This window comes from Coregonus clupeaformis, chromosome 24 (genome assembly GCF_020615455.1).
Source record: "Coregonus clupeaformis isolate EN_2021a chromosome 24, ASM2061545v1, whole genome shotgun sequence".
NCBI classification, from domain to species: Eukaryota; Metazoa; Chordata; class Actinopteri; order Salmoniformes; family Salmonidae; genus Coregonus; species Coregonus clupeaformis.
The window spans coordinates 31,744,111-31,769,623 of NC_059215.1; the positions used below are offsets into that span (position 1 = coordinate 31,744,111).

At 44.6% G+C, this 25,513-nt stretch overlaps 1 protein-coding gene and 1 pseudogene across 1 annotated transcript in view; one reads left to right on the top strand and one right to left on the bottom strand.

Moving 5' to 3' along the window:
- Window positions 1-8,197, top strand: part of LOC121537256 (multiple epidermal growth factor-like domains protein 6) — a 122,112-nt gene extending 113,915 nt beyond the window's left edge. Inside the window, exons 30-40 of the mRNA XM_041844934.2 lie at window positions 3,112-3,240; window positions 3,493-3,621; window positions 4,194-4,325; window positions 4,588-4,716; window positions 4,972-5,100; window positions 5,213-5,341; window positions 5,694-5,822; window positions 5,927-6,055; window positions 6,250-6,378; window positions 6,614-6,742; window positions 7,080-8,197. Of these exons, the coding sequence (XP_041700868.2) occupies window positions 3,112-3,240; window positions 3,493-3,621; window positions 4,194-4,325; window positions 4,588-4,716; window positions 4,972-5,100; window positions 5,213-5,341; window positions 5,694-5,822; window positions 5,927-6,055; window positions 6,250-6,378; window positions 6,614-6,742; window positions 7,080-7,156 (1,370 nt within the window). The 3' untranslated portion in view covers window positions 7,157-8,197. The remainder of the gene's footprint in view (window positions 1-3,111; window positions 3,241-3,492; window positions 3,622-4,193; window positions 4,326-4,587; window positions 4,717-4,971; window positions 5,101-5,212; window positions 5,342-5,693; window positions 5,823-5,926; window positions 6,056-6,249; window positions 6,379-6,613; window positions 6,743-7,079) is intronic.
- A 5,909-nt stretch (window positions 8,198-14,106) lies between these two features.
- Window positions 14,107-17,042, bottom strand: LOC121537255 (annotated as a pseudogene).
- Between the last annotated feature and the right edge of the window lie 8,471 nt (window positions 17,043-25,513).

Genomic DNA, 25,513 nt, shown 5'->3' on the forward strand with positions numbered 1-25,513 from the left:
TGCCGCACTGAAGCCTTTGGCCAACTTCACTGATGTCCTATCTGGGAAGACCTATGTGACAGTGTCGTCAGTTAAGCCCATTCTACAACTTTTAACGTGGAAAATTTTCACTCCGAACCCCCACAACTCCAAGCTCACAAGAAATATGAAAACGAGAGATGGGCAGTGTATTGCAGCACAAGTACAGTGCACCGTAACTACAGGGACTTTTGTCAAAGGCCTCCCTTCTCGACCCCCGGTACAAAGGCAGGAGGAGAGATTGCTTGGGGGCCACGAAAGAAACCCTAGGCCTACTTTGGGAGATGTTGGAACTGGGGGCAGTACGCAGAGTCGGCGCCAGTGGTGCCGCTGCCACTACAGCTGGAGACTGGGATGGCTGTGCACCTCCCCCAGCTAAAAATAGGAATCTAGGGTATCTTATTAAGAAGGAAATGGGCCCTCTAAGCTTCCCTCCGCCACCATGATGATGCGCTATTTGAAAGAGGAGGTACTGGATGCATCAGATAACCCTTTTGTCATGGTGGCGGGATAACCACTCTTGCTTTCCTTTCTTGGCTCAACTTGCAAAGAAGTATATGTGCATTTGTGCAACCAGCACTGCGCCCAAGAGAGTGTTCAACACAGCAGGGAACATCTCTGTCCAGTCTTCACTGAACCCAGATAAAGTAAACATTCTGGAGTTTCTTGCTTGGAACCTCAAGGAGGAGGAAGACTTAAAAGCTTACAGCCTAACTTTGGTGTGTGCTATAGGCCTACTATAGCAGACTAGCCTAAAAATAGACAATGGTTTTATGAGTACATGGCACATCTTTGCTTTTTACAATTTGTTTATGAGAGATAATAGGCCCTATTGCCTTTTTTTATAGCCTACACTTTGAGTGCAACAGCCTACCATAGCCCTATTTTTGCTTTTTCATTCAACAATTTGTTTATAAGAAGAAATGTAGCATTTCTTTAAATCTATGTTTTGAAAGGTTTAGGGCTGTATTTATGGCAGTCTCTTGCTCTGTTTTTTGTTGTTGTCTATACTAAAGCCTAAGTACAGGTACTTGTTGTTGCAATGCTAATGTCTTTATATCATCCCAGTAAAAACGCACACCTTTGGCCGACATATCAAATTCTTTAGGTAATATTTCGTTTGGAGAGCGTTTGCACATTGGGAAGACGTCGCCGAGACATCAGAATAGAATGTTCTAAATACATCTGCAAGATGTCTTGCCAATAGGCAAACTATGCCTAAACTGCATCATCCCGAAGTATCCTCTATACATCGTGCCTATGTTGTGCAGACATACAATTGAAGTCGGAAGTTTACATACACCTTAGCCAAATACATTTAAACTCCGTTTTTTTCAGTTCTACCCACACATTTTCTATAGGATTGAGGTCAGGGCTTTGTGATGGCCACTCCAATACCTTGACTTTGTTGTCCTTAAGCCATTTTGCCACAACTTTGGAAGTATGCTTGGGGTCATTGTCCATTTGGAAGACCCATTTGCGACCAAGCTTTAACTTCCTGACTGATGTCTTGAGATGTTGCTTCAATATATATACATAATTTTCCTTCCTCATGATGCCATCTATTTTGTGAAGTGCACCAGTCCCTCCTGCAGCAAAGCACCCCCACAGCATGATGCTGCCACCCCCATGCTTCACGGTTGGGATGGTGTTCTTCGGCTTGCAAGATACCCCCTTTTTCCTCCAAACATAACAATGGTCATTATGGCCAAACAGTTCTATTTTTGTTTCATCAGACCAGAGGACATTTCTCCAAAAAGTACGATCTTTGTCCCCATGTGCAGTTGCAAACCGTAGACTGGCTTTTTTATGACGGTTTTGGAGCAGTGGCTTCTTCCTTGCTGAGTGGCCTTTCAGGTTATGTCGATATAGGACTTGTTTTACTGTGGATATAGATACTTTTGTACCTGTTTCCTCCAGCATCTTCACAAGGTCCTTTGCTGTTGTTTTGGGAATGATTTGCACTTTTCGCACCAAAGTACGTTCATCTCTAGGAGACAGAACACGTCTCCTTCCTGAGCGGTATGACGGCTGCGTGGTCCCATGGTGTTTATACTTGCGTACTATTGTTTGTACATATGAACGTGGTACCTTCAGGCATTTGGAAATTGCTCCCAAGGATGAACCAGACTTGTGGAGGTCTACCATTTTTTTTCTGAGGTCTTGGCTGATTTATTTTGATTTTCCCATGATGTCAAGCAAAGAGGCACTGAGTTTGAAGGTAGGCCTTGAAATACATCCACAGGTACACCTCCAATTGACTCCAATTATGTCAATTAGCCTATCAGAAGCTTCTAAAGCCATACTTTTCTGGAATTTTCCAAGCTGTTTAAAGGCACAGTCAACTGACCCACTGGAATTGTGATACAGTGAATTATAAGTGAAATAATCTGTCTGTAAACAATTGTTGGAAAAATGACTTGTGTCATGCACAAAGTAGATTTCCTAACCGACTTGCCAAGACTATAGTTTGTTAACAAGACATTTTTGGAGTGGTTGAAAAATGAGTTTGAATGACTCCAACCTAAGTGTATGTAAACTTCCGACTTCAACTGTATGTGTGCTATCTGTACATTGCTTTCTGGTGCTTTTGGTTTTTTAAATAAATAAAATAAATAAATGTAAAACATTGGATGTGTTTGTGTATGCTTAATCACAACAGCAACAACAACAGCGTAATAGGGCTCCCGAGTGGCGCAGTGGTCTAAGGCACTGGATCTCAGTGCTTGAGGCGTCACTACAGACCCCCTGGTTCGATTCCAGGCTGTATCACAACCGGCCGTGATTGTGAGTCCCATAGGGCGGCGCACAATTGGCACAGCGTCGTCCGGGTTTGGCCGGTGTAGGCTGTCATTGTAAATAAGAATTTGTTCTTAACTGACTTGCCTAGTTAAATAAAGGTAAAAAATATATAGATCATCTTTGATAATGGTGATGGTGGTAGTAGCCTATAGAAGGCTTTTGTCTCCAAGCCAAGGGTAGGAGTTCCGTCTAGCGGTTGAATATGAGAAGCAGTAGTGCACAGGAGAATAAGCACTTTGACAGCAGTTATTAAACATGTTTTTGTCTTTTGTGCACTTGTGTCCTAAACAGCGTGTGGGGCTGGCCTGTTTGGCCCAGGGTGTGAGGAGCAGTGTCAATGTAACCATGGGGCTGTGTGTGACCATGTCAGCGGAGTGTGTGTGTGTCCTCCTGGCTGGAGGGGACCCAAGTGTGACCGAGGTAAGGACTGAGTGCTGATCTATGATCAGTGTTGCCTTTTAGATCATAATGAATAAGATTACATGGACAGGGGATACCTGATCATACATCAGCAAACCTACTCTGAGGCGCTTTATGAATACAGGCCATGATATATAGTAAAATATTAATGTATAGTAACTATTTATTACAAGGACCTGTATATACTGTAAATCACAACAGACTGTATGCATTGCCTTAATTGAACATATGTAATTTCCACGTTCACCACAGCCTGTTTACCTGGCTCCTATGGGAAGGACTGTCTGAGCTACTGTAACTGTCCCCACGGCACTTCCTGTAACCATGTGTCCGGCAAATGTGGCTGTCCCCCTGGATTCACTGGCAATGGCTGTGAGCAAAGTGAGTGACTTGGGAAAGCTGAAGGATAGTGTATTGTACTGTTTTTCTTGTTTTGTGTTGCATTGTGCTTAACAAAATAACAGACTCTGCAATGACACATGCAATGATTGAAAATCAGCTGTTTAGCATCCTGACAAGTTAGCATTAGTTTGGTGATAGATTGTGGTGTGTCATAGTGTATTAAGTGCCTGTAGAGGGAGCTATAGTCTAGCCTAGAAGCTAGAGCCAGAGGGATAGGAGAATAGAGTCACGGAGAACAGAATTATATTGCCATATTTGAATAATCCAGAAATGTATCCGTGGTTCCTTGAGGTAAGCACAGATCTAGTATGCTTTCACCATCACCAATCCAACCATTGCAGATCTATGATAACCTCAAGGAAAGTAGGAAGGAAGGATGCATTTCTGAAGTATTCGAACAGGGCCTATGAGGTAGATATGCATTGTATGTAATGGTGGTGCTGATTGAAACGGCAGTAAATATACGTATTGTTTTCTTATTACTTCTACGGTAGGCATACTGTACCTTTGTTGTATGGGGTTGACGTGTGTGTTTTGTGTTTGTCTACCAGTATGCCAACCTGGCACGTATGGGCTGAACTGTAACCAGGTGTGCCAGTGCTCTGGCACCAACCAGCTGTGTCACCCTGTCACCGGCCTCTGCGTCTGTGCCCCGGGTTACCATGGCAACAACTGTGATCAAGGCAAGCACCCCACACACATACACAGACAGGCACACACTTCCTTAACCAATGTCACAAAGGAATTCCACTGTTAAAAATGTGTTAGCTTACAATAGTCATAGTTAGGTTCAGGAGTTTTTCCACAATGTGACCTGATCAGGAAGAACTCTTGGCCCTAGTTATGACATCACCTGATCAGAAAAAAACGTTGCTCTTACCAGTAGGAAATGTTCTAACCATAATAACTACCACAACTAAGTCCTGTGTATGTTTGCCTTGATAGAGTGTGACATGGGACGGTATGGCCCAAACTGTGAACGCCTGTGCCAGTGTCTGAATGCCGGCGTGTGCCAGACCACCACGGGCACCTGTCAGTGCCCATCGGGGTACATCGGAGCAGACTGCAACACCAGTGAGTGCGAACGTGTGCCAGGGGAATGGGCTTATCCATAGGCTACTGACAAAAGGAGGGGGAGATTACATTTTCATATAATACATTGATATTTACAGAGTATTTAGTTGTAAATGGTAATTGCATAATTATATATTGCATAATTATATAAAAAAATTATTTTAATATATTTTTGATCCTATAACACAAGCAGTACCATATAACATTTGGTATGGTCTCCTCTCTTTCCCCTATCTTTTCCTCTGGTTCTACCAGCATGCCTGTCAGGGCGCTATGGGCAGGACTGTGCCAGGGTGGCGCTGTGTGGTGAAGGGGCACAGAGTGACCCAGAGACAGGCAGGTGTGTGTGCAAGGCTGGCCAGCGGGGAGAAGACTGCAGACAGGGTAAAACACACACATATTTCAGTTTATTCTTGCTCCACAATGAGTGTCATCAATGTAATAATCCACCCAGTCAAGGTTTATCGACAGTATGGTATGCGTTTGTGTGTGTCAGGTTGTGCCCAGGGCTGGTATGGGGAAGACTGTGGCCAGCACTGTAACTGCAGTAACGGTGGTGTGTGTGAACTCGTCTCTGGAGGCTGTACCTGCGGACTAGGCTGGACCGGACCCAGCTGTGATACAGGTGACCTGACTATACATACTATTTTAATTCTTTCAATGACTTTGCGCATTTGCTTTAGCCAGCCTGGAGTGCAAGGTAGGTGATGTTTGCAAAGACATTTATATTGGTTCAATTGGATCAGGCAAGCTCAATCAAGCACATACACAGTATTTAAATTATTTCAAATAGTATTTAAACCCAGGTCGTGACAACCATGTCAACAACTCACATTTCCCATACTCCTCACTGTGTTGTTTTGTGAATTGATGTGAAGACTCCATTTGAGTGCCCCTGATATCATGAGCCCATGACACCATTCCATTGCATACCCATGACAAGGTGTTGTGTGTGTTTCTGTTGCTTGGTCATGCAGAGTGCCCATCAGGGAGTTACGGCGCCAACTGCAAACTGCGGTGTGATTGTCATAACAACGGAACATGTGACAGAGTGACGGGAGAGTGCCGGTGTGACCCGGGATACTATGGTCACCTGTGTGAACACGGTGAGGCAGGGCCATTCAGTCTGTCTGATGTTCTGTTGTTCTTATGGTCTGTTTGATGTTCTAAAGTTCTACTATTCTGTCTGATGTTCTAATGTTCTGTCTAGCTTGCCCTGCTGGTTTCCATGGCCACCGCTGTCAACACCAGTGTAAGTGCCGAGGCCTCGCCCCCTGTGACCCAAGCACAGGGCACTGTCTCTGCCCTCCTGGTTACCATGGATACCGCTGTGAGAAAGGTGAAAAGCGTGTTTAACAATCAGAAATAAGGATTATGCTGTGATTTATTAGATACCATTGCTGATAAAGTGGGAATGTTACATGCCCCAGTCATAGTCTTTTACCTACAATGCTGAAGGATGGGGACTACTTTCCATTCTCATATCCATGTGTGCCCTGAATGCTACACCCCCCCTCTCATTCCCTGTCACAGAGTGTGAGCAGCGTCGTTTCGGGGTGAACTGCAACCAGTCATGTGACTGTGAGGGGGACACCCCATGTGACCCCATGACCGGCCACTGTCTGTGCCCCCCAGGGAAGATGGGAATGCGCTGTGACACAAGTAGTTGTTTGCTTCTTTTGATTTATCTAATATCTAAGTAGTGTGATTTATCAACATTTTTCAAACAACTATGGGGCGACTCCTAACTTCCACTTAAGTCAAATGTTCACTTAGTCTCCCATTAACATCAATGAAGTTAGACTTAAAGTCAATGTAAGGATTCAACCATGCCTAACAACACTATAATCTAAAAGTGTTGTCGCACTTCTTGCGTCCCTGTCTGGGTTGTGTCCAGATTGTCCAGTGAACCTCTACGGCCCGGACTGTTCTGAGAGCTGTGAGTGTAGGAACGGGGCGCGGTGTGATCCACGGAACGGCCGCTGCAACTGTCTACAGGGCTGGATAGGACCCACCTGTCAGGAAGGTACGTGTATTAATAAGGTGACGGGACAGAGCAGGCACAGTATTATGGGCACTATAGTACATTCTACACTAAGAACTGCATGACTAGGAGAAATATCCCACTGATTAAGGTGCTACACAATAACACACATGTACAGAGACATTTAAGATCAAATAAAATAACTCGAAACACACTTTACAATAAAAATAAAGGAGATAAAAAGCAAGCAGGAGGCAATAGAATATATGAATAAAAGAACATAAATAAAAAGTATAACATGATAGTGAAAGCTGTTTTATAGGAATTCAATCTAAAACAAATAATGCTCTCTCTTCTCTCTCTGTCTTCTCATCTGCAGGAGGGTCCTCACGTCTCCACAGCCGTCCCAACAGAAATCAAGAAAATAATCACTCACACTCTCCTGTTCCAGTATAGCACCCCCTACTGACTGACCCCCAGCTGGGGTTTACAGGTCACCTCTAGAGGCCACAGCGCTCCAAACTGAACTGACACACTCTCAAAACAATAGACTGTTTATACAGAGATGGGAGTGCAATGGCTGGGACTTGATGAACTAAATACCAGTAGGTGTCACCAGAGAATTTGTACCGAGACCGTCTATTGGTGTCAGAGCCGGGACCTATGAACTGGAGATGCCATTTATGGAGAGTTGTCTAATCGCAGACATTGAGACAATGGAGTTCACATTACATCATAGGATTGACTCTGCTACACGTCACACTACGGGGTTGACTCTGCTACACTTTACGTGACGGGGTTGACTCTTCTATACCTTTCGTTACGAGGTTGACCATCCTACACTTCACGCTATGGGGTTGACTCTGCTACACTTTGCGTGACTGGGTTGACTCTTCTATACTTTTTGTTACGGGGTTGACTCTGCTACACTTCATGTTATACGGTTGACTCTCAAAGGTACTTAAGAGTTACCAGACACTGGGACACTTTTTCTTGCTTGCCCTGTATAAGAGGACATTTCATTGCGTGTACGTTGTGTGTATGTAAATGTGTTCACGTCTACAATACAATTATGTTGTACTTATACTCTCACGATATGGTAGTACCTCATTGGAAGGAGGTTTTCACATGGAGGATATTTGCATTACGTTGACAGAATTTGTTGTACTTTGGAGTAATATCATTGAAGTTGTAGTGCTGCTTATTGGCTTCTCCAAAAACAATAGGCTACACACACATGATCCATTTGTTCTCTTTGCTGCCACCATTGCACTATACAGACTCCTATGACACAGTTGATTTAAAAATAAGAAACAATTCAGGATAATGTTGATCTGAATGAAATGTTCTACAGTATTTAGAAAATTAGTACCCAGTGATGATGAAGTGCACAGTCATGCACACAGGTCAATAGGCTTTAGTCCATATGCCTTAATCTACATGTTGTATACTGTATGAAGTAAGTTACAGTTCCTCAGCGAAATGGAGGGAAAAGTGCTGCGGTTTTCAATAAAGCAATTTTCGGATTGTATTATGTGTGCTGCAAAATATAACTCAAACCAGAAGTAAAGCTTTAGACTGCATTTAAAGAGGAATTCCACAGCTTTTCAAGCTCATATTCATAATCTCATGCAGTCTAAGAGCAAATGTCCTTAGACTGCATTTGTTCCATATAGAGCCAGGGATAGCAGAGGGGAGTCATGTACAACTACTCTACAGATGCTATACATTTACTTAGCCTGATCCCAGATCTGTATGTACATTAGCAAACTCCTCTGACTGTATGTATGGTGTGGGAGCAATAATCAGAAGAGTTTTCTAAAGCACATACAGGTATGGGATGAGGATAAAATTGACCATCTATATAGAAAATATTTAAGTGTGTCTATAGAGATGATAATCTTGGTCATCGCCAGCCAGTGTGATCAAACTGCATAGTCAAGGTGTTCTTCATTCCTCCCTGCAGAAGCCTCTGTCACCATCTTCTGGTGGCTCTCCACATTACATATCTGTCCGGTTTCCAAAAAGAGCTACAGCAACTATACAGCAAGTCAACATGAATTCTTAGAATTGATTGCCAGCCTACACTGGAAGGGCAAAATATATTTTAGCCTACATTCCTAGCTTAGATATGTTCAACGGACATGCAGGACCACAGACAATGTGTAGATTAGCACTCCTACTCTGAGACTCTTTGTGAATTCAGATTCTGTGATGGTTTCTTCACTGGTAGTCCTCAAAGGTGAAATTGCATCGAATCGAATGAGGGCGGGGTGCTGCTAGTAGGCCTATTCTACAGGGTTGGGGTCAATTCCATTCCAATTCTCAATGCTTTTCAATGAAGAAAATGTGGAAATAGAATACCGTTTACGTTCTGAATTGACTGGAATTTTAATGAAAGTGACCTTGCTATTCTACTATTACTCCCTCAATATGACCTCATACTCAAAAGACGACAACAGTGCAAAAATAACTAATGACAATTATTTTTTAAATGTAGAAACAGAGTATAATTTTTTACATTTGATTAAGTGGTTTCAATTGAATATTAACAAGCAGTATAACTTTAGAACAGGCAAGAGAGTTATTCAGGTCTAGAATGTATAGAATGTAAGGTCAGGTATGTTTTCGCTGCATTCAAATTCAATAGAATTTAGTTACAAACAGAAAGAAAGACATCAAACATACGACCACATGATGGTGTCTTGAGACCAACAGATGTTAGGACACCGCAACTATGGAGACACGCATCACCTTCATGGCTTTCAGTGAGTAGGAGCTACCTTTCCAGGGATACCGACTTCAGACGAGTCCCAAGACGCTTGTGGAGGTCGTAGAGCAAAACGGAGACGATCAGACGATTTCGTGAGAAGACCGATTTCTCATGGTCTAACGCACACAAACACACGCTAAATTGTGACACAGGTTTTTACTTGTTCTGTATGAAATACTGAAGGTGACATTTCTATAGAAAATTATCTCATTCCGTTCCCAAATTGACCTAGCTATGTCACCTCTCTTTTTCAAACTAAAGGTGGTTGACATACTGTCAAGGAAGTAGGATCTTCCTGATCATCTCACTAACAGTAAAACAGTTCTATATTCCTAAGAAACATTCCTAAAAACATTCTGATCAGATTGGAATGATTACCTGTGGCCTAGTTTCGCACTGCCATACCTCCAAAATCACATCGTTGTCAAGCCTCCCTTGGAGGTCTGGATAATTTTGTATCGCAAAAATGGTTTGAATGGTTCGCTGGCTCCCAGCAGCAAGATTTTGATGCAACATTTCAAGAATAGTTATTTCCGTCATTAAAATGCAAATCAATTTATAACATTTTTGACATGCGTTTTTCTGGATTTTGTTGTTGTTATTCTGTCTCTCACTGTTCAAATAAACCTACCATTAAAAGTATAGACTGATAATTTCTTTGTCAGTGGGCAAATGTACAAAATCAGCAGGGGATCAAATACTTTTTTCCCTCACAGTATGCACGCACCACTTTTCCGTTATTTTTTTTTGTTGACGTTTTTGAAACAAGGTATTTCTTTCATTTCACTTCAACAATTTGGACTATTTTGTGTATGTCCATTCCATGAAATCCAAATAAAAATCTATTTAAATTACAGGTTGTAATGCAACAAAATAGGAAAAATGCGAAGGGGGATGAATACTTTTGCAAGGCACTGTGACCGTGATATATAGGCCTAAGGCCAAGACAACAATAATAATAATACATTCAACCACACCTTTGTTTCATCACAAAACCGGAGAGCAACCTCTGTCCGGTGAAGTCCACAAAGCATATTGCATGTAACAGTTACATGACCTACAGCATGGTCAAGCAAGTTCGGACCACTAAACAACTATTGATTTAGAACCACAGAGAGTTACCGCAAGTCGCATAGAAAACAGGAGCTGCTTCCACTATTCCAGCACCATTTCAACTTCAACATAATCAAATCACCTATGCTTAGTCTAATACAGTGACAACTAAAAGAAAACAAAAACTATTTAGTCCAATCAAAGTAAGCTAAATATGATATGGCTGTCCATGGTTCTTATTTCTCTGTGTGTGTGTGTGTGTGTGCTTTCGTGCAAGTAGAAAAAACATGTTGACTCACCCTACTTGTAGAGAAATGCCATTGCTATCCTCCTCTCTTTCATGTTGACGAAACGGTCTATGACAGTACACGTTTGTCACGTTCGTTGAAGGACGGGTAAGACCAAGGCGCAGCGTGATATGCATACATGTTTATTTTAACAAATAAACACAACGACAAAACAATAAACCAACGATACGTGATGTCCTAAGGTACACACAACAAACCTCACACGGAACAAGATCCCACAACACCTAATTGCCAATAGGCTGCCTAAGTATGCTCCCCAATCAGAGACAACGAGCGACAGCTGCCTCTGATTGGGAAACACACCCGGCCAAACATAGATCTAGACATACTAGATAGAAAACATAGAACTACACAACATAGAAAATCACACCCTGACTCAACAAATAAGAGTCGCCAGAGTCAAGGCGTGACAGTACCCCCCCCCCCCCCAAAGGTGCGGACTCTGACCGCACAACCTTTACTTAACAGGGTAGGGGCCGGGTGGGCATTCCGCCTCGGAGGCGGATCCGGCTCCGGGCGTGACAACCACCTATTCTCCGCCTCCCTGTTGCGCCCCTGGTCTGATCTGGACCTCGGTGCGCTGCTTCCCCTCTCCTTCCTCCCACTATACTCCAAGCCCTGTCTGGACCCTGGTGTGGTAGACCCCGAACCTGGAGAGGGGCTGACGTCTGGGTCTGGACTGGAGCCGCTGACCAGAGCTGGACCAGGCACCGGTGGAGCGGACTACTCAGGCTCCGGACTGGAGCCGCTGACCGGAGCTGGATCAGGCACCGGTGGAGCGGACTGCTCTGGCTCCGGAGTGGAGCAGCTGACCGGAGCTGGACTGGTCCCCGGTGGAGTGGACAGCTCTGGCTCCGGAGTGGAGCAGCTGACCGGAGCTGGATCAGGCACCGGTGGAGCAGACTGCTCTGGCTCCGGACTGGAGCAGCTGACCGGAGCTGGATCAGGCACCGGTGGAGCGGACTGCTCTGGCTCCGGACTGGAGCTGCTGACTGGTGCCGGACCAGGCACCGGTGGAACGGGCACGGGCCGTGCCGGACTGGACACAATCACCACTGGTCTGGTGCAAGGAGCAGGCACGGGCCGAACCGGACTAGGAACATGCACCACTGGCTTGGTGCGAGGAGCAGGAACAAGCCGGGCCGGACTGGCGACACGCACCACTGGCTTGGCTTGGTGCGAGGAGCGGGAACAGGCCGGGCCGGACTGGCGACGCGCACCACTGGCTTGGTGCGAGGAGCAGGAACAGGCCGGGCCGGGCTGGCGACGCGCACCACTGGCTTGGTGCGAGGAGCAGGAACAGGCTGGGCCGGGCTGGGAACACGCACCACTGGTTTGGTGTGAGGAGCAGGAACAGGCAGGGCCAGGCTGGCGACGCGCACCACTGGCTTGGTGCGAGGAGCAGGAACAGGCCGGACCGGGCTGGCGACGCGCACCACTGGCTTGGTGCGAGGAGCAGGAACAGGCCGGGCCGGGCTGGCGACGCGCACCACTGGCTTGGTGCGAGGAGCAGGAACAGGCCGGGCCGGGCTGGAAACACGCACCACTGGCTTGGTGCGAGGAGCAGGAACAGGCCGGGCCGGGCTGGGAACACGCACCACTGGTTTGGTGCGAGGAGCAGGAACAGGTCGGACCGGGCTGGCGACGTGCACCACTGTCTTGGTGCGAGGAGCAGGAACAGGTCAGGCCGTACTGGGAACACGCACCACTGGCTTAGTGCGGGGAGCAGGAACGGGCCTGACCGGACTGGCGACGCGCACCACTGGCTTGGTGCGAGGAGCAGGAACGGGTCGGCCTGTACTGGGAACACGCACCACTGGCTTAGTGCGGGGAGCAGGAACGGGCCGGACCGGACTGGCGACACGCACCACTTTCTTGGTGCGAGGAGCGGGACTGGGTTCCTTTATTAACCCCCACTCCTTCTGTTGCCTAACCAGCTCCTCTCGCCGTGCCTCTACACTTTCCTTCTCTCTTTTAGCCTCCTGTAGCGCCTCCCTCTGACCGAATAACTCCTGCTCCCTCTGAACCAATAGCCCCCGTAACATGGTGGCCTCCTCTCCTAACCTGCAGATTCGCCCTTCCACGGACTCCTGCTGCCTCGTCATCCACACCGTGTGCCCCCCCCCCAAAAAAAAAATGTTCTTGGGGTTGCCTCTCGGGTCTCCGTCGTCGGCACTCCTCTTCCCGTGAGGACTCCTCCGGGAGCCCCCACGAGTTAGGGAGCAGACGCGCACCACTGGCACCACTGAGCAGAAACTCGTCGTCGTCGTCATCCTCCGACTCCTCAGTATAATACTGTTCCCACTCCTCTTCCCATGGTCGTAGGGACCCAATCTGAAAACCAACCGGGTGCAGTGGTCGGGGCTCTTCTCTCTTGCTCCCCGACCACCCCTTTAGCCCCCCCCCAACATTTTCTTGGGGCTACTTCTCGGGCCTCCTCCTCGGCCGGCTTCCGTGTTGCCATTGCTCCTCTCCTGCCTGGGCTTCCTTCTTCGCCCAGGGTCCTTTTCCCGAAAATATCTCCTCCCATGACCACAAATTGCCCACCTGTGACATGGCGACTCTCTCCGCCTGGGCACGCTGCTTGGTCCTCGTTTGGTGGGATCTTCTGTCACGTTCATTCATAGGACGGGTCAGACCAAGGCGCAGCGTGATTTGCATACATGTTTATTTTAACGAATAAACACAACGACAAAACAATAAACCAACGATACGTGATGTCCTAAGGTACACACAACAAACCTCACACAGAACAAGATCCCACAACACCTAATTGCCAATAGGCTGCCTAAGTATGCTCCCCAATCAGAGACAACGAGCGACAGCTGCCTCTGATTGGGAAACACACCCGGCCAAACATAGATCTAGACATACTAGATAGAAAACATAGAACTACACAACATAGAAAATCACACCCTGACTCAACAAATAAGAGTCCCCAGAGTCAGGGCGTGACAACGCTTTTATTTTTTGTTGTCCTAGGCTACCTGGTTAAAATGCTTGCTCGCTAACCTAACTTAGCTAGTTAACATTAGCCTTCTACATCTAGCTACATGTTGAACTTCCTTCCTCTCAAGGGCACAATGTATGAATATATGGTTGGATCAGAATCACCATTATAATCATTGGCCATTACGGAGAATTAAGTAAAACCACGAGTCCAAATCCAAAACAACAAGCTGTCTGTATTTGCACAAATATTTTATTTTATAAATTATCAGAAATCGGGAGAAAACATGCGTTCAATGTTCGCAAACCTGGGTCCAAAGTTTCTATACAAATGAGTGTGCAAGTTACATTTCTGGTTGTCTGGCATAGGAGAAATGGGGGTAGTTAGCAGAGAAAATCTAGCCACCACTGGGGCTCAAAGGCTGGGCCATACCACCGTAGGGGCATCCGTTATGTGGCACCAGAACGGATGCGTTTCGGTGGTAAGCACTGTAGGTGGCGTGGAACTGATGGCAGTAGGTCACAGGGGAGCTGATGTATCCATTTGGAGACACAGGGCGCGCATGTCCGTTGATAGGTTACGACTGTGGATAGCTGTTTGAGGTGGCCTGAGGTGAGTTTGGCTGGGAGAGAGTCCAGGGGTTATTGACAAAAGGTGCCTGTACATAGACAGGTAGGATCTCCTCACCCTTCTCCGACGTCTGAAGTTGCCTTTCTCGAGTCTAACATGTCCTCAAATGCAGGATCCAAAGTCCAGAAATTCCCTTTCCTGTCACATCCACCTTCCCTGGGCACTTTGAAGAAGCACTCATTGAGACTGAGGTTGTGCCGAATGCTGTTCTGCCACCTCTTCTTGTTTTTCTCATAGTAGGGAAATGTGAAACTCTAGAGAATGGAAAGGATTGTGGGATAGAAAATGTCATCAGTCATGCCTCCCTACCTACACATTTAAGTCCAGAACTATCACTGTGATGACTTCTCTAGGTTAGGTCATGCATACAATAATGAAGCAGCATAAAACCAAACAAAGAGATGATACATTAGATCAATTGTTTCAATAGAATACCTAATGGCTTTTCTTCAAGTCAGTTTGCCTTGGCTGAATTCCCGTGCTAGGTGCGGCCCTGCCTCTCTCAAGTGATGAGAGACAAGAGTTCCCTGTTCAGTTCACCAAGCCAGTGACCCATGCCTTTTCCCACAATGCACCACTGGGCAGGTTCTACATGACAGCATGTGGGCCTTTTTTCTGCCAGTCTGGCCTGCAGCCCACAGCGCTGCAACTCACTCCACAGCAGCCAGCTAATCCACTCCCAAGACAAGCCTACCATTCTACTGTTGAATTGTGGGTGTACTATTAGGCTACTGCATTCAATAATATTCATTTTCCCAACACTTAGACACACAGTGTTTTTTTAAACCTAATTATTAACAGATAAAGTAGATTCACATCTTAATGGAGTACACTTGCAAACAAATCTAACCATATCTAAAAATGCTACTCAGTATGTTGTGGGTTGTAGCATGCCCGGGTGGTAAGGATGTAAATTAGCTTTATAGCTTACTATGGCAAATTTACATTGACGTGTAAACTGACATGTTGATAACTGTGTACTGTCTCTGTGAAATAAATTGCATACATTTATACAGTTTAATTAGTTACTGCAATCCCTGTCATTTTCATCATTAATCAGTAGCTGATCATTGCCATTGAGTGGAGACAAAATGTCTGGATCACTTCTGTGGTAACATTTTCAAGAATAACAAGTGTGTACATAGCTACTGTCAACTGCAGATCTCAGCACTGCCAAGATAAAGTTTGCAAAGATTTTTCTGTGTCACATTTAAAATAGTCAAATACAACTGGTTGTCTTTTCATCTTAGTATCTATCCAGTGTTCCAGATTTCTATGAAATATTGACCTAAAATGAATTACAATATGAATTGAATAGATGTCCTTCCCAAAAATTATAATTGAGGATGTTAAAAAGCAGCTTTTCTTTGTGTCCCTGCTTGGTCTGAGTGGAAACAGGGATTTGGGCGTATAGGGAAGAAAACCTGATTTGCCAGCTCAGCCAATGAGCACTTGAATATTCAAATTAGCTGCTGATTTGCCAACTCAGCGAATGAGCACTTGGATATTCAAATTAGCTACCATCTCCACGTGGGGCATGGCTAGCTGTCTTGCCTTTTTTACCAATAGCGAAGGTTACTGCCTGTAGTCAAATGGTCCATGCTATCCGGGATCCTTGGGACATCCCTACCCCCATTGAAGTTGAAATGTAAAATGGTTAAGGTAAGGGTTAGGTAAGGTTTATGGTTAGGGTAAGAGTTAAGGAGTTAAGGTTAGGCTTAGGGTAGGAACATCCCAAGGACCCTGGATAGCACTATCCGTAATCGAATAGTATGGATGGATTCAGGATTTGGAAACGCATGATAGAACTACTAGGCCACTAAACTATAACAGCAATCAATGCAGGCTGATTATTTTACAAGCGTGAGTCGATCTGTCCATTGCTTTGTCACTATTCCTGATATTTTTGTTGTTAGCTACAGTTAGTTACTAGCTAGCAAGTCGTGATTGATAGGAGCTAAGCAAAATGGTGACCGGTAAGTTCGGCATGGTGGCAGCACTTTTACTTTATGGTTGTTTTAAATATCACTGGAAATAATTGCATCTGCAATCTAGATGAAAGAACGGTAAATTCTCAGCAACTTCTCAGTCATGCCGACACTTATGATGGCATCCAGCACTTCGGATTTGGAAGGAATGTTAAATACCAAACTTTCATAGCACCTTGGCACAAACCAAAATGATAATCGAAAGCCAGTCTGAAATCTCAAATGAATGGTGGAGATCTTATAATAACTCTATGCCTTCTCTTATCGGGTGATATCCATCAAAGCCCTGTACCTCAATTTATCACAAACACCATCAAACGGCCTATGCACCCATGCTCCTCTTGCGAACGTTGGATTAAGAGTTAGAGCAAAGCTCTGGTATGTTTGGAATGCACGCAGTGGATTCATCTAAAATGCAGCAATCCTAGCTTTGGGCATGGGGTCAATGAAATGTACCTTTGCTGTCTGTATGCTGTACCCACGGGGTGTGTGAGCATTGAAGGTGGAGTGGGACCACAGGACTTACGTAGGACGGAGAGTGCACCAGAGGAGCGGGGGTCCCCAGCGGCGCGGAGGCCACCAGAGGCGAGAGACACGGTGGTGAGGACGACGGAGCAGCACCTGGGGAGGGGTGCTCCATGGCAGCAGAGAGGCCACCGGAGGCAGTGCAGCGGGAGGATGGTAGTGCAGTGGGAGGCGAGTTACAAGTGGATCGGGAATTCAGTGAGGCCTTTGGGAAGAAAGGGTGGAAACATCATGCTTTGGGGCTGTTTTTCTGCAAAGGGACCAGGACGACTGATCCGTGTAAAGGAAAGAATGAATGGGGCCATGTATCGTGAGATTTTGAGTGAAAACCTCCTTCCATCAGCAAGGGCATTGAAGATGAAACGTGGCTGGGTCTTTCAGCATGACAATGATCCCAAACACACCGCCCGGGCAACATTTTTACATTTTTTAAAAAATTTTAGTCATTTAGCAGACGCTCTTATCCAGAGCGACTTACAGTTAGTGAGTGCATACATTATTTTTTATTTTTCATACTGGCCCCCCTTGGGAATTGAACCCACAACCCTGGCGTTGCAAACGCCATGCTCTACCAACTGAGCTACGAAGGAGTGGCTTCGTAAGAAGCATTTCAAGGTCCTGGAGTGGCCAGCCAGTCTCCAGATCTCAACCCCATAGAAAATCTTTGGAGGGAGTTGAAAGTCCGTGTTGCCCAGCGACAGCCCCAAAACATCACTGCTCTAGAGGAGATCTGCATGGAGGAATGGGCCAAAATACCAGCAACAGTGTGTGAAAACCTTGTGAAGACTTACAGAAAACGTTTGACCTGTGTCATTGCCAACAAAGGGTATATAACAAAGTATTGAGAAACTTTTGTTATTGACCAAATACTTATTTTCCACCATAATTTGCAAATAAAATCATTAAAAATCCTACAATGTGATTTTCTGGATTTTTTTTTCTCATTTTGTCTGTCATAGTTGACGTGTACCTATGATGAAAATTACAGGCCTCTCTCATCTTTTTAAGTGGGAGAACTTGCACAATTGGTGGCTGACTAAATACTTTTTTTCCCCACTGTATGTCGGATTGCAAATAGTCCTAAATGTTGAAAACGTAACTGCTTTCCAGACGTGGTTGGGTCTTTTGCCCATTTATTATTATTTATTATTAAGTTCAAATGTACCAATAATTCCATTCAGGCAGAGATGTATAGCTACCTTAGGTGCATATCCTAGTTCCATAGTGATGTTTGGTAATAACTGTATGCTCTGCTCTCCAGAGCAAGTATGGGTAACTGCATACATAAGAGTGTTTGAAAGTGGGCGTTGCGAAAGAAGTGGGTTGATCAACAGCGATGGGTGTAACATCAGCGCTCGGAGGAGTAATGGCAGCCGGTAGAGCTTTGGTAGAGTTGAGACATCGTGGCAAATTCAAGATACAAGAACAATTTGAATAGTTTGCTACTACAGTGAATGAAGGAGCGGAAAGAGTGTGGAGATGTGGAAATGGAAAGCGAGAAAGGAGGAAAGGAGCTGAGTGTAGATTATGTTTCATATGGTGTGTATTAATTTGTGGATCTCCATCATCCATTTTGTATCATATGATACGACTTTCCCGAATCCTTTGGATCCTTTGTTCGTACCCCCCAGGGCAATTGAACTTATCCCAGAGGCTGCTCCAAGACGCCGCCGGCGGAGAAGAGGTATTCGGAGTGGACTTCTAGTCCGACTCAGGAGGCGTGCACAACATCCACCGCTTCCGAGTATATTACTCGCTAATGTTCAGTCCCTGGACAATAAAGTAGACGAGCTCAGGGACTTGTTTCCCGGAATCGTGGCTCTCTCTGGATATACTGTCCCTGTCCATACAGCCAGCTGGGTTCTCAGTACATCGCACAGACAGGAAAAAAGAACTCTCCGGGAAGAAGAAAGGCGGTGGTGTATGTTTCATGATTGTCTACTCATGGCGTGAGTGTGATAACTTACAGGAACTCAAGTCCTTTTGTTCACCTGACATAGAATACCTCACAATCAAATGCCGACCATATTACCATCCAAGATAATTATCTTCGGTTATAGTCACAGCCGTGTATATTCCCCCTCAAGCCGATACCACGATAAGCCGATACCACGACGGTCCTAAGGAACTACACTGGACTTTGTGCAAACTGTATGTACGGTCACTGTGGGGACTGATGTGGTGTACTCCTCAATGCTATCGGAAGAATCCCGGAACATATTCCAGTCTGTGCTAGCAAAACAGTCCTGTAGCTTAGCATCTGCGTCATCTGACCACTTCCTTATTAACCGAATCACTGGTGCTTCCTGCTTTAGTTTTTGCTTATAAGCAGGAATCAGGAGGATAGAGTTATGGTCAGATTTGCCAAATGGAGGGCGAGGGAGAGCTTTGTATGCATCTCTGTGTGTGGAGTAAAGGTGGTCTAGAGTTTTTTTTACCTCTGGTTGCACATTTAACATGCAGGTAGAAATTAGGTAGAACAGATTTAAGTTTCCCTGCATTAAAGTCCCCGTCCACTAGGAGCGCTGCCTCTGGATGAGCGTTTTCCTGTTTACTGATGGCCTTATACAGCTCATTAAGTGCAATCTTAGTGCCTGCATCGGTTTGTGGTGGTGGTAAATAGACAGCTGCGAAAAATATAGATGAAAACTCTCTTGGTAAATAGTGTGGTCTACAGCTTATCATGAGATACTCTACCTCAGGCGAGAAAAACCTTGAGACTTCCTTAGTATTGTATTTTATGCACCAGCTGTTGTTTACAAATATACACAGACCGCCACCCCTTGTCTTACCGGAGTCAGCCGTTCTATCCTGCCGATGTAGCTTATATCCCGCCAGCTGTATGTTATCCATGTCGTCGTTCAGCCACGACTCGGTGAAACATAAGATAATACAGTTTTGAATGTCCCGTTGGTAGGATAACCTTAATCTTAGGTTGTCCAATTTATTTTCAAATGTTGAACATTGGCTAATAGGATTGATGAAAGAGGCAGTTTACCCGCTCGCCGTTGGATCCTTACAAGGCACCCCGACCTACGTCCACGATTCTCTTTGTCATGCGAATGACAGGGATTTGAGCCTTGTCGGGTGTCTGTAGGATATCCTTCACGTCCGACTCGTTGAAAAAAATTGTTTTGTCCAATACGAGGTGAGTAATCGCAGTCCTGATATCCAGAAGCTCTTTTTGGTCATAAGAGACGGTGGCAGAAACATTATGTACAGAATAAATGACAAATAACGCGAAAAAACAACAACATTTTAGTACAATTGGTTAGAGGGCTCTAAAACGGCAGCCATCTTCTCCGGCGCCAAGCTGGACTTACGAAATGCCTACAACCTGGTGAGGATTTGGGAGGGGGACGAGTGGAAGATGGCTTTTAACACACCAAGTGGGCATTACGAGTACCAAGTCATGCTGTTCTGTCTAGCCAACGCACCTGCGGTGTTCCAGGCGTTGGTCAATGACGTGCTCCGGGACCTCCTCGACTACAGCGTTTTCGTGTATTTGGATGACATCCTAATAGGACATGAGTGAACACCAGCAGCACATTCGGCAGGTCCTCCAACGCCTTCTCCGTCACTAGCTCTACGTCAAGGCGGAGAAGTGCGTGTTCCACATGGAGACAGTCTCCTTCCTGGGTTTCATCGTCACCCAGGGGGACCTACGGATGGACTCAGCCAAGGTCAACGCTGTACTGGATTGGCCCCAACCCTCCTCCCTCAAGCAACCACAACGGTTTTTAGGGTTTGCTAATTTTTGTAGGTGATTTATTCGCAATTTTAGCTCCCTAGCCGCTCCCCTGACAGCCCTCACCCAGACGAGCGTGCGCTCCTTCACCTGGACCCCGGAAGCGGGGAACGCATTCGATGCGCTTAAGCAGCGCTTTACATCGACCCCAGTCCTAGGGCATCCTGACCCATCCCTGCCATTCATTGTGTAGGTGGATGCTTCAGACGTTGCGATGGGAGCAATCCTGTCCCAGCGGTTCCTCACGGACGGTAAGACTCGCCCCTGTGCGTTTTTCTCCCGTCGGCTGTCCCCGGCGGAGCGGAATTACGACGTGGTGAACCGTGAGCTGCTAGCAGTCCAGCTCACCCTGGGGGAGTGGAGGCATTGACTAGAGGGGGCCGCCCATCCATTCGTTGTATGGACTGACCATAAGAACTTAGCCTACATTCAGGGGGCCAAGAGGCTGAACTCACGCCAGGCCAGGTGGGCGTTGTTCTTCACCAGGTTCCGGTTCACGATCTCATACCGTCCGGGGTCGAAGAACACCAAGCCTGACACGCTCTCCCGGCAGTTCGACCCCGTGGACCTGGTGGAGAGGGACGACCCCATTGTCCCCTTTGTAATCCATGATTACCTCAAGGTGACTGGGAATATGGTCGAATACAAACGGTGTAGTTATTCCCTCCGTAAGGCAATCAAACAGGCAAAACGTCAGTACAGAGACAAAGTGTCGCAATTCAATGGCTCAGACACGAGACTTATGTGGCAGGGTCTACAGACAATCACTGTTTACGAAGGGAAAAACGCCATGTCGCGGACACCGACGTCCTGCTCCAGGACAAGCTAAACACCTTTTTCGCCTGCTTTGAGGATAACACAGTGCCACCGACGCGGCCCGCTCCCAAGGACTGTGGGCTCTTCTTCTCCGTGGCCGACTTGAGTAAGATATAATTTACTTAAGTATTCACACCCCTGAGTCAATACTATATAGAAGCAATGTTGGCAGCTATTACAGCTGTGAGTCTTTCTGAGTAAGTCTCTAAGAGCTTTCCACACCTGGATTGTACAATATTTGCACATTATTATTTTAAAATGCTCTGTCAAGTTGGTTGTTGATCATTGCTAGACAGCCAATTTCTAGTTTTACCATAGATTTTCAATTATATTTCTATATTATATTTGGCTATTTTATTATATTTGGCCTTGTGTTTTAGGTTATTGTCCTGCTGATAGGTGAATTCGTCTCCCAGTGTCTGTTGGAAAGAAGACTGAACCAGGTTTTGCTCTAGGACTTTTCCTGTGCTTAGCTCTATTCCATTTATTTTTAACCCCCCAAAAATGCCCTATTCCTTGCTGATGACAAGCATACATATAACATGATGCAGTCACCACCATGCTTGAAAATATGTAGAGTGGTACTAAGTGATGTGTTGTGTTGGATTTGCCCCAAATATAACGCTTTGTATTCAGGACATAAAGTTAATTTCTTTGCCACAATTTTTTGCAATTTTACTCTAGTGCCTTATCGCAAACAGGATGCATGTTTTGGAATATTTTACTCTGTACAGGCTTCCTTCTTTTCACTCTGTCATTTAGGTTAGTATTGTGGAGTAACAACAATGTTGTTGATCCATACTCAGTTTTCTCCTATCACAGCCATTAAACTCTTAACTGTTTTAAAGTCACTATTGGTCTTATGGTGAAATCCCTGAGTGGTTTCCTTCCTCTCCGGCAACTGAGTTAGGAAGGACGCCTGTATCTGTGTAGTGACTGGGTGTATTGAAACACCATCCAAAGTGTAATTAATAACTTCACCATGCTCAAAGAGATATTCAGTGTCATTTATTTTTTTACCCATCTTCCAATAGGTGCCCTTATTTGCGAGGCGTTGGAAAACCTCCCTGGTCTTTGTGGTTGAATCTGTGTTTGAAATTCACTGCACGACTGAGGGACCTTGCAGATAATTGTATGTGTGGGGTACAGAGATGAGGTAGTCATTAAAAAATAACGTTAAACACTATTATAGCACACAGAGTGGGTCCTGCAACTTATTATGTGACTTAAGCAATTTTTTACTCCTGAACTTATTTAGGCTTGGCAAAACAAAGGTGTTGAATACTTATTGACTCAAGACATTTCAGCTTTTCAGTTGTAATTAATTTGTAAAAATGTCTAAAAACATGATTCCACTTTGACGTTATGGGGTATTGGATGTAGGCCAGTGACAAAATCTCAATTTAATCAATTTTAAATTCAGGCTGTAACACAACAAAATGTGGAAAAAGTCAAGGGGTCTGAATACGTTCTGAAGGCACTGGTATAGGAGGAGAGCTTTTCACAAAGTAAGAAATATATCATTTCTAAATTTAGAGTTCTGTCTATACTAGACCCCCATAAAAGGTACATTTGAATAGTCTTGATGGGTCTTATTTTGAATCATTTCCAGAAGATAGAAGTTTAGCTCTTCTTGCTTTAATAGATGAGGTGTTTATTTCTTGAAGAAGGTGAGACTCACCTGCTGTAAACCTTCCCAAAACTCTCTCTCTCTTCAAAGAGAACCTTAGTTGAACCTCCTAGCACCCCCCCCCACCCACCCACCCACCCCTACCCCTACTAAATACTATACTACTGTTGTACTTCTCTTTTTTGTACTAACACTCACACTTGTCTTTTCTTATCCCTACACTAACCTACACAGCTGGCCGTGATTATATCTGGTTCAAATTCCGTATCAGCCAATTAAAATCGTCAACGTAGTTGGACGTGATCCAACACTTGTTCATGGAAGCTGCACATAACAGAAGTTCTATAGAGCCCCACAGTGGAGATGTCATAATACCCATAAAACCTAGCAGTCAAACAGGAAAATGGTTACAATCGTTTTTCCACCATTCGTTTTTCCCAGAGGGTTTTTCGAAACCCTTAAAATAAGGGCTGTGTTTCGTGTAGGCGTACCTTGGCGTGGTGTTTTGATAACCATGTAAATCTCTCTCGGACAAGGAGACTTTTGTCAATATAATCGTCTCTATTTACTCTCAGATTTGAAAATACTAATTAGCATAAAAGTAGACATCATGCAAAACTACAAATCCCTGCAAGCTCCTGCACGTCATCTCTTGCTGACAACTTTGACTAACTGGTATTGTGTCAATTAAAAAATTGCACAAGGCAGTTCACAGAATTGTCCATTTAAAGAAATGTAGCTAATTTATTCATTACTACATTTAGCTAACATTAGAGTTAATTCAGAGATTCTTACCTTTGCCTCTATTCGGCAGTCTCGTCCAGATCATCATGGCATTTGTAGTTCTTTATGATGGCCACATTAGCAGCTAATTAGCGTTTTATTTATGGGGTAAATACAGGCGATTATATTGATAAAAGTAAACTTGTCAAAACGTCACGCCAGGGTAAGCCTACACGAAACACAGCCCGTATTATACGTGTTTCTAAAATCGCCTATGGGAAAAATGAGTGATGGAAAAACGATTGGAACCATTTCCCCGTTTGACCGCTAGGTTTAATGGGTATTATGACTCATACTGTTGTACTCTATGGCACCTTCTGATAATCAAAGCAACTAGATCACGTGTTGGACTGACTGATATAGCTCAATGTAGAGTGCCTAGCTTCTTGTATTTGTTGCAGATGGTGTCAAGGGTTCAAATCCCCCAAAATATTCCCCTTTGAAATGTAGAATTACATTTATAGTGTTAGTGTGTTGAGAAGTGAAGTGCAGCCAACATCTTGAAAATGAAGATTAAGAATGAATTGAATAAGGAACTACGTCTTTCTTCAGCCTTGCAGACAAACACTGCTATGGCCTAATAATCATATTGCATAGTCTATATTACATGGACATGTACACATAAATGTAGACCTACAAAGTTTTATATGCATTTTTATAATCATCTACTTTGTCACATATGCGTTATTTGACTCGAGGACAAACAGTTGATAGTTTTTTCCTCAAATAAAAACCTTGCCAGAAGGGGGATTTGAACTCCCGGCCATTGTATTTTGCTGTCTCTGGATTTAACGCCTTTGTGGATCATACCACCAATTAGTGATAGTAGTAAAGGAGGAGTAGATTACAGCTGTTTGACATGACTACGAGCGTCTGCAACTTTTTTAAAATATAAATGTACATGTTATATAATCCTCCTACATCTTTATTGCTGTGAAAGCACATGAATGTGTGTGAGAGACAAAAACATGGGAGTTTGTCATATGCGAAAACTTGCTTTAAAAAATTTTTGTAGCTAGTAGCCTGCCTAGTCAAGGATGCATCATGCAATATTGATTGTGACACTACACTTTACAGACCTAGTGGAACAAAAGTAAACCTTGAATTTGGAAGTTTAAAATATCCTTCTGATGGCCAAGTTGACCTATTTTAAGAAATGCCATTGGTTGGTGGAGACAAAGTCTAAGGTCTTTCATAGGATGATGCAGAATTTGTTACAGGAAATCACTGTCAGCTGGTGAAGTTAGCATAGGGCTAACATGTGCCAGGTTATCTGATGGGACCACATACAATGTAACATTCTGTCATGTGCAAGTACTTCAACGATTTTAATTGGCTGATGCGCATTTTGAGTTGGAGGTCCAGGTTAAACTTAAACTTTTTCTAATGTTCGCAAGTATGTCCCCACAGTGTTAAATTACAATTACATTGTTTACAAACAATGGAGTTAAACAAGATTTGGGGGTTCTGATGGGATACGACAGTTGAGCTAAGCTCATGAGGCATTTAGTTATATTCTTCAATAATCAATGACTATATATCATGAATTTAAAAATCAAAAAATGGATGTACCAGTCACAGACTGCAACTTAAATCTACATAATTTGGG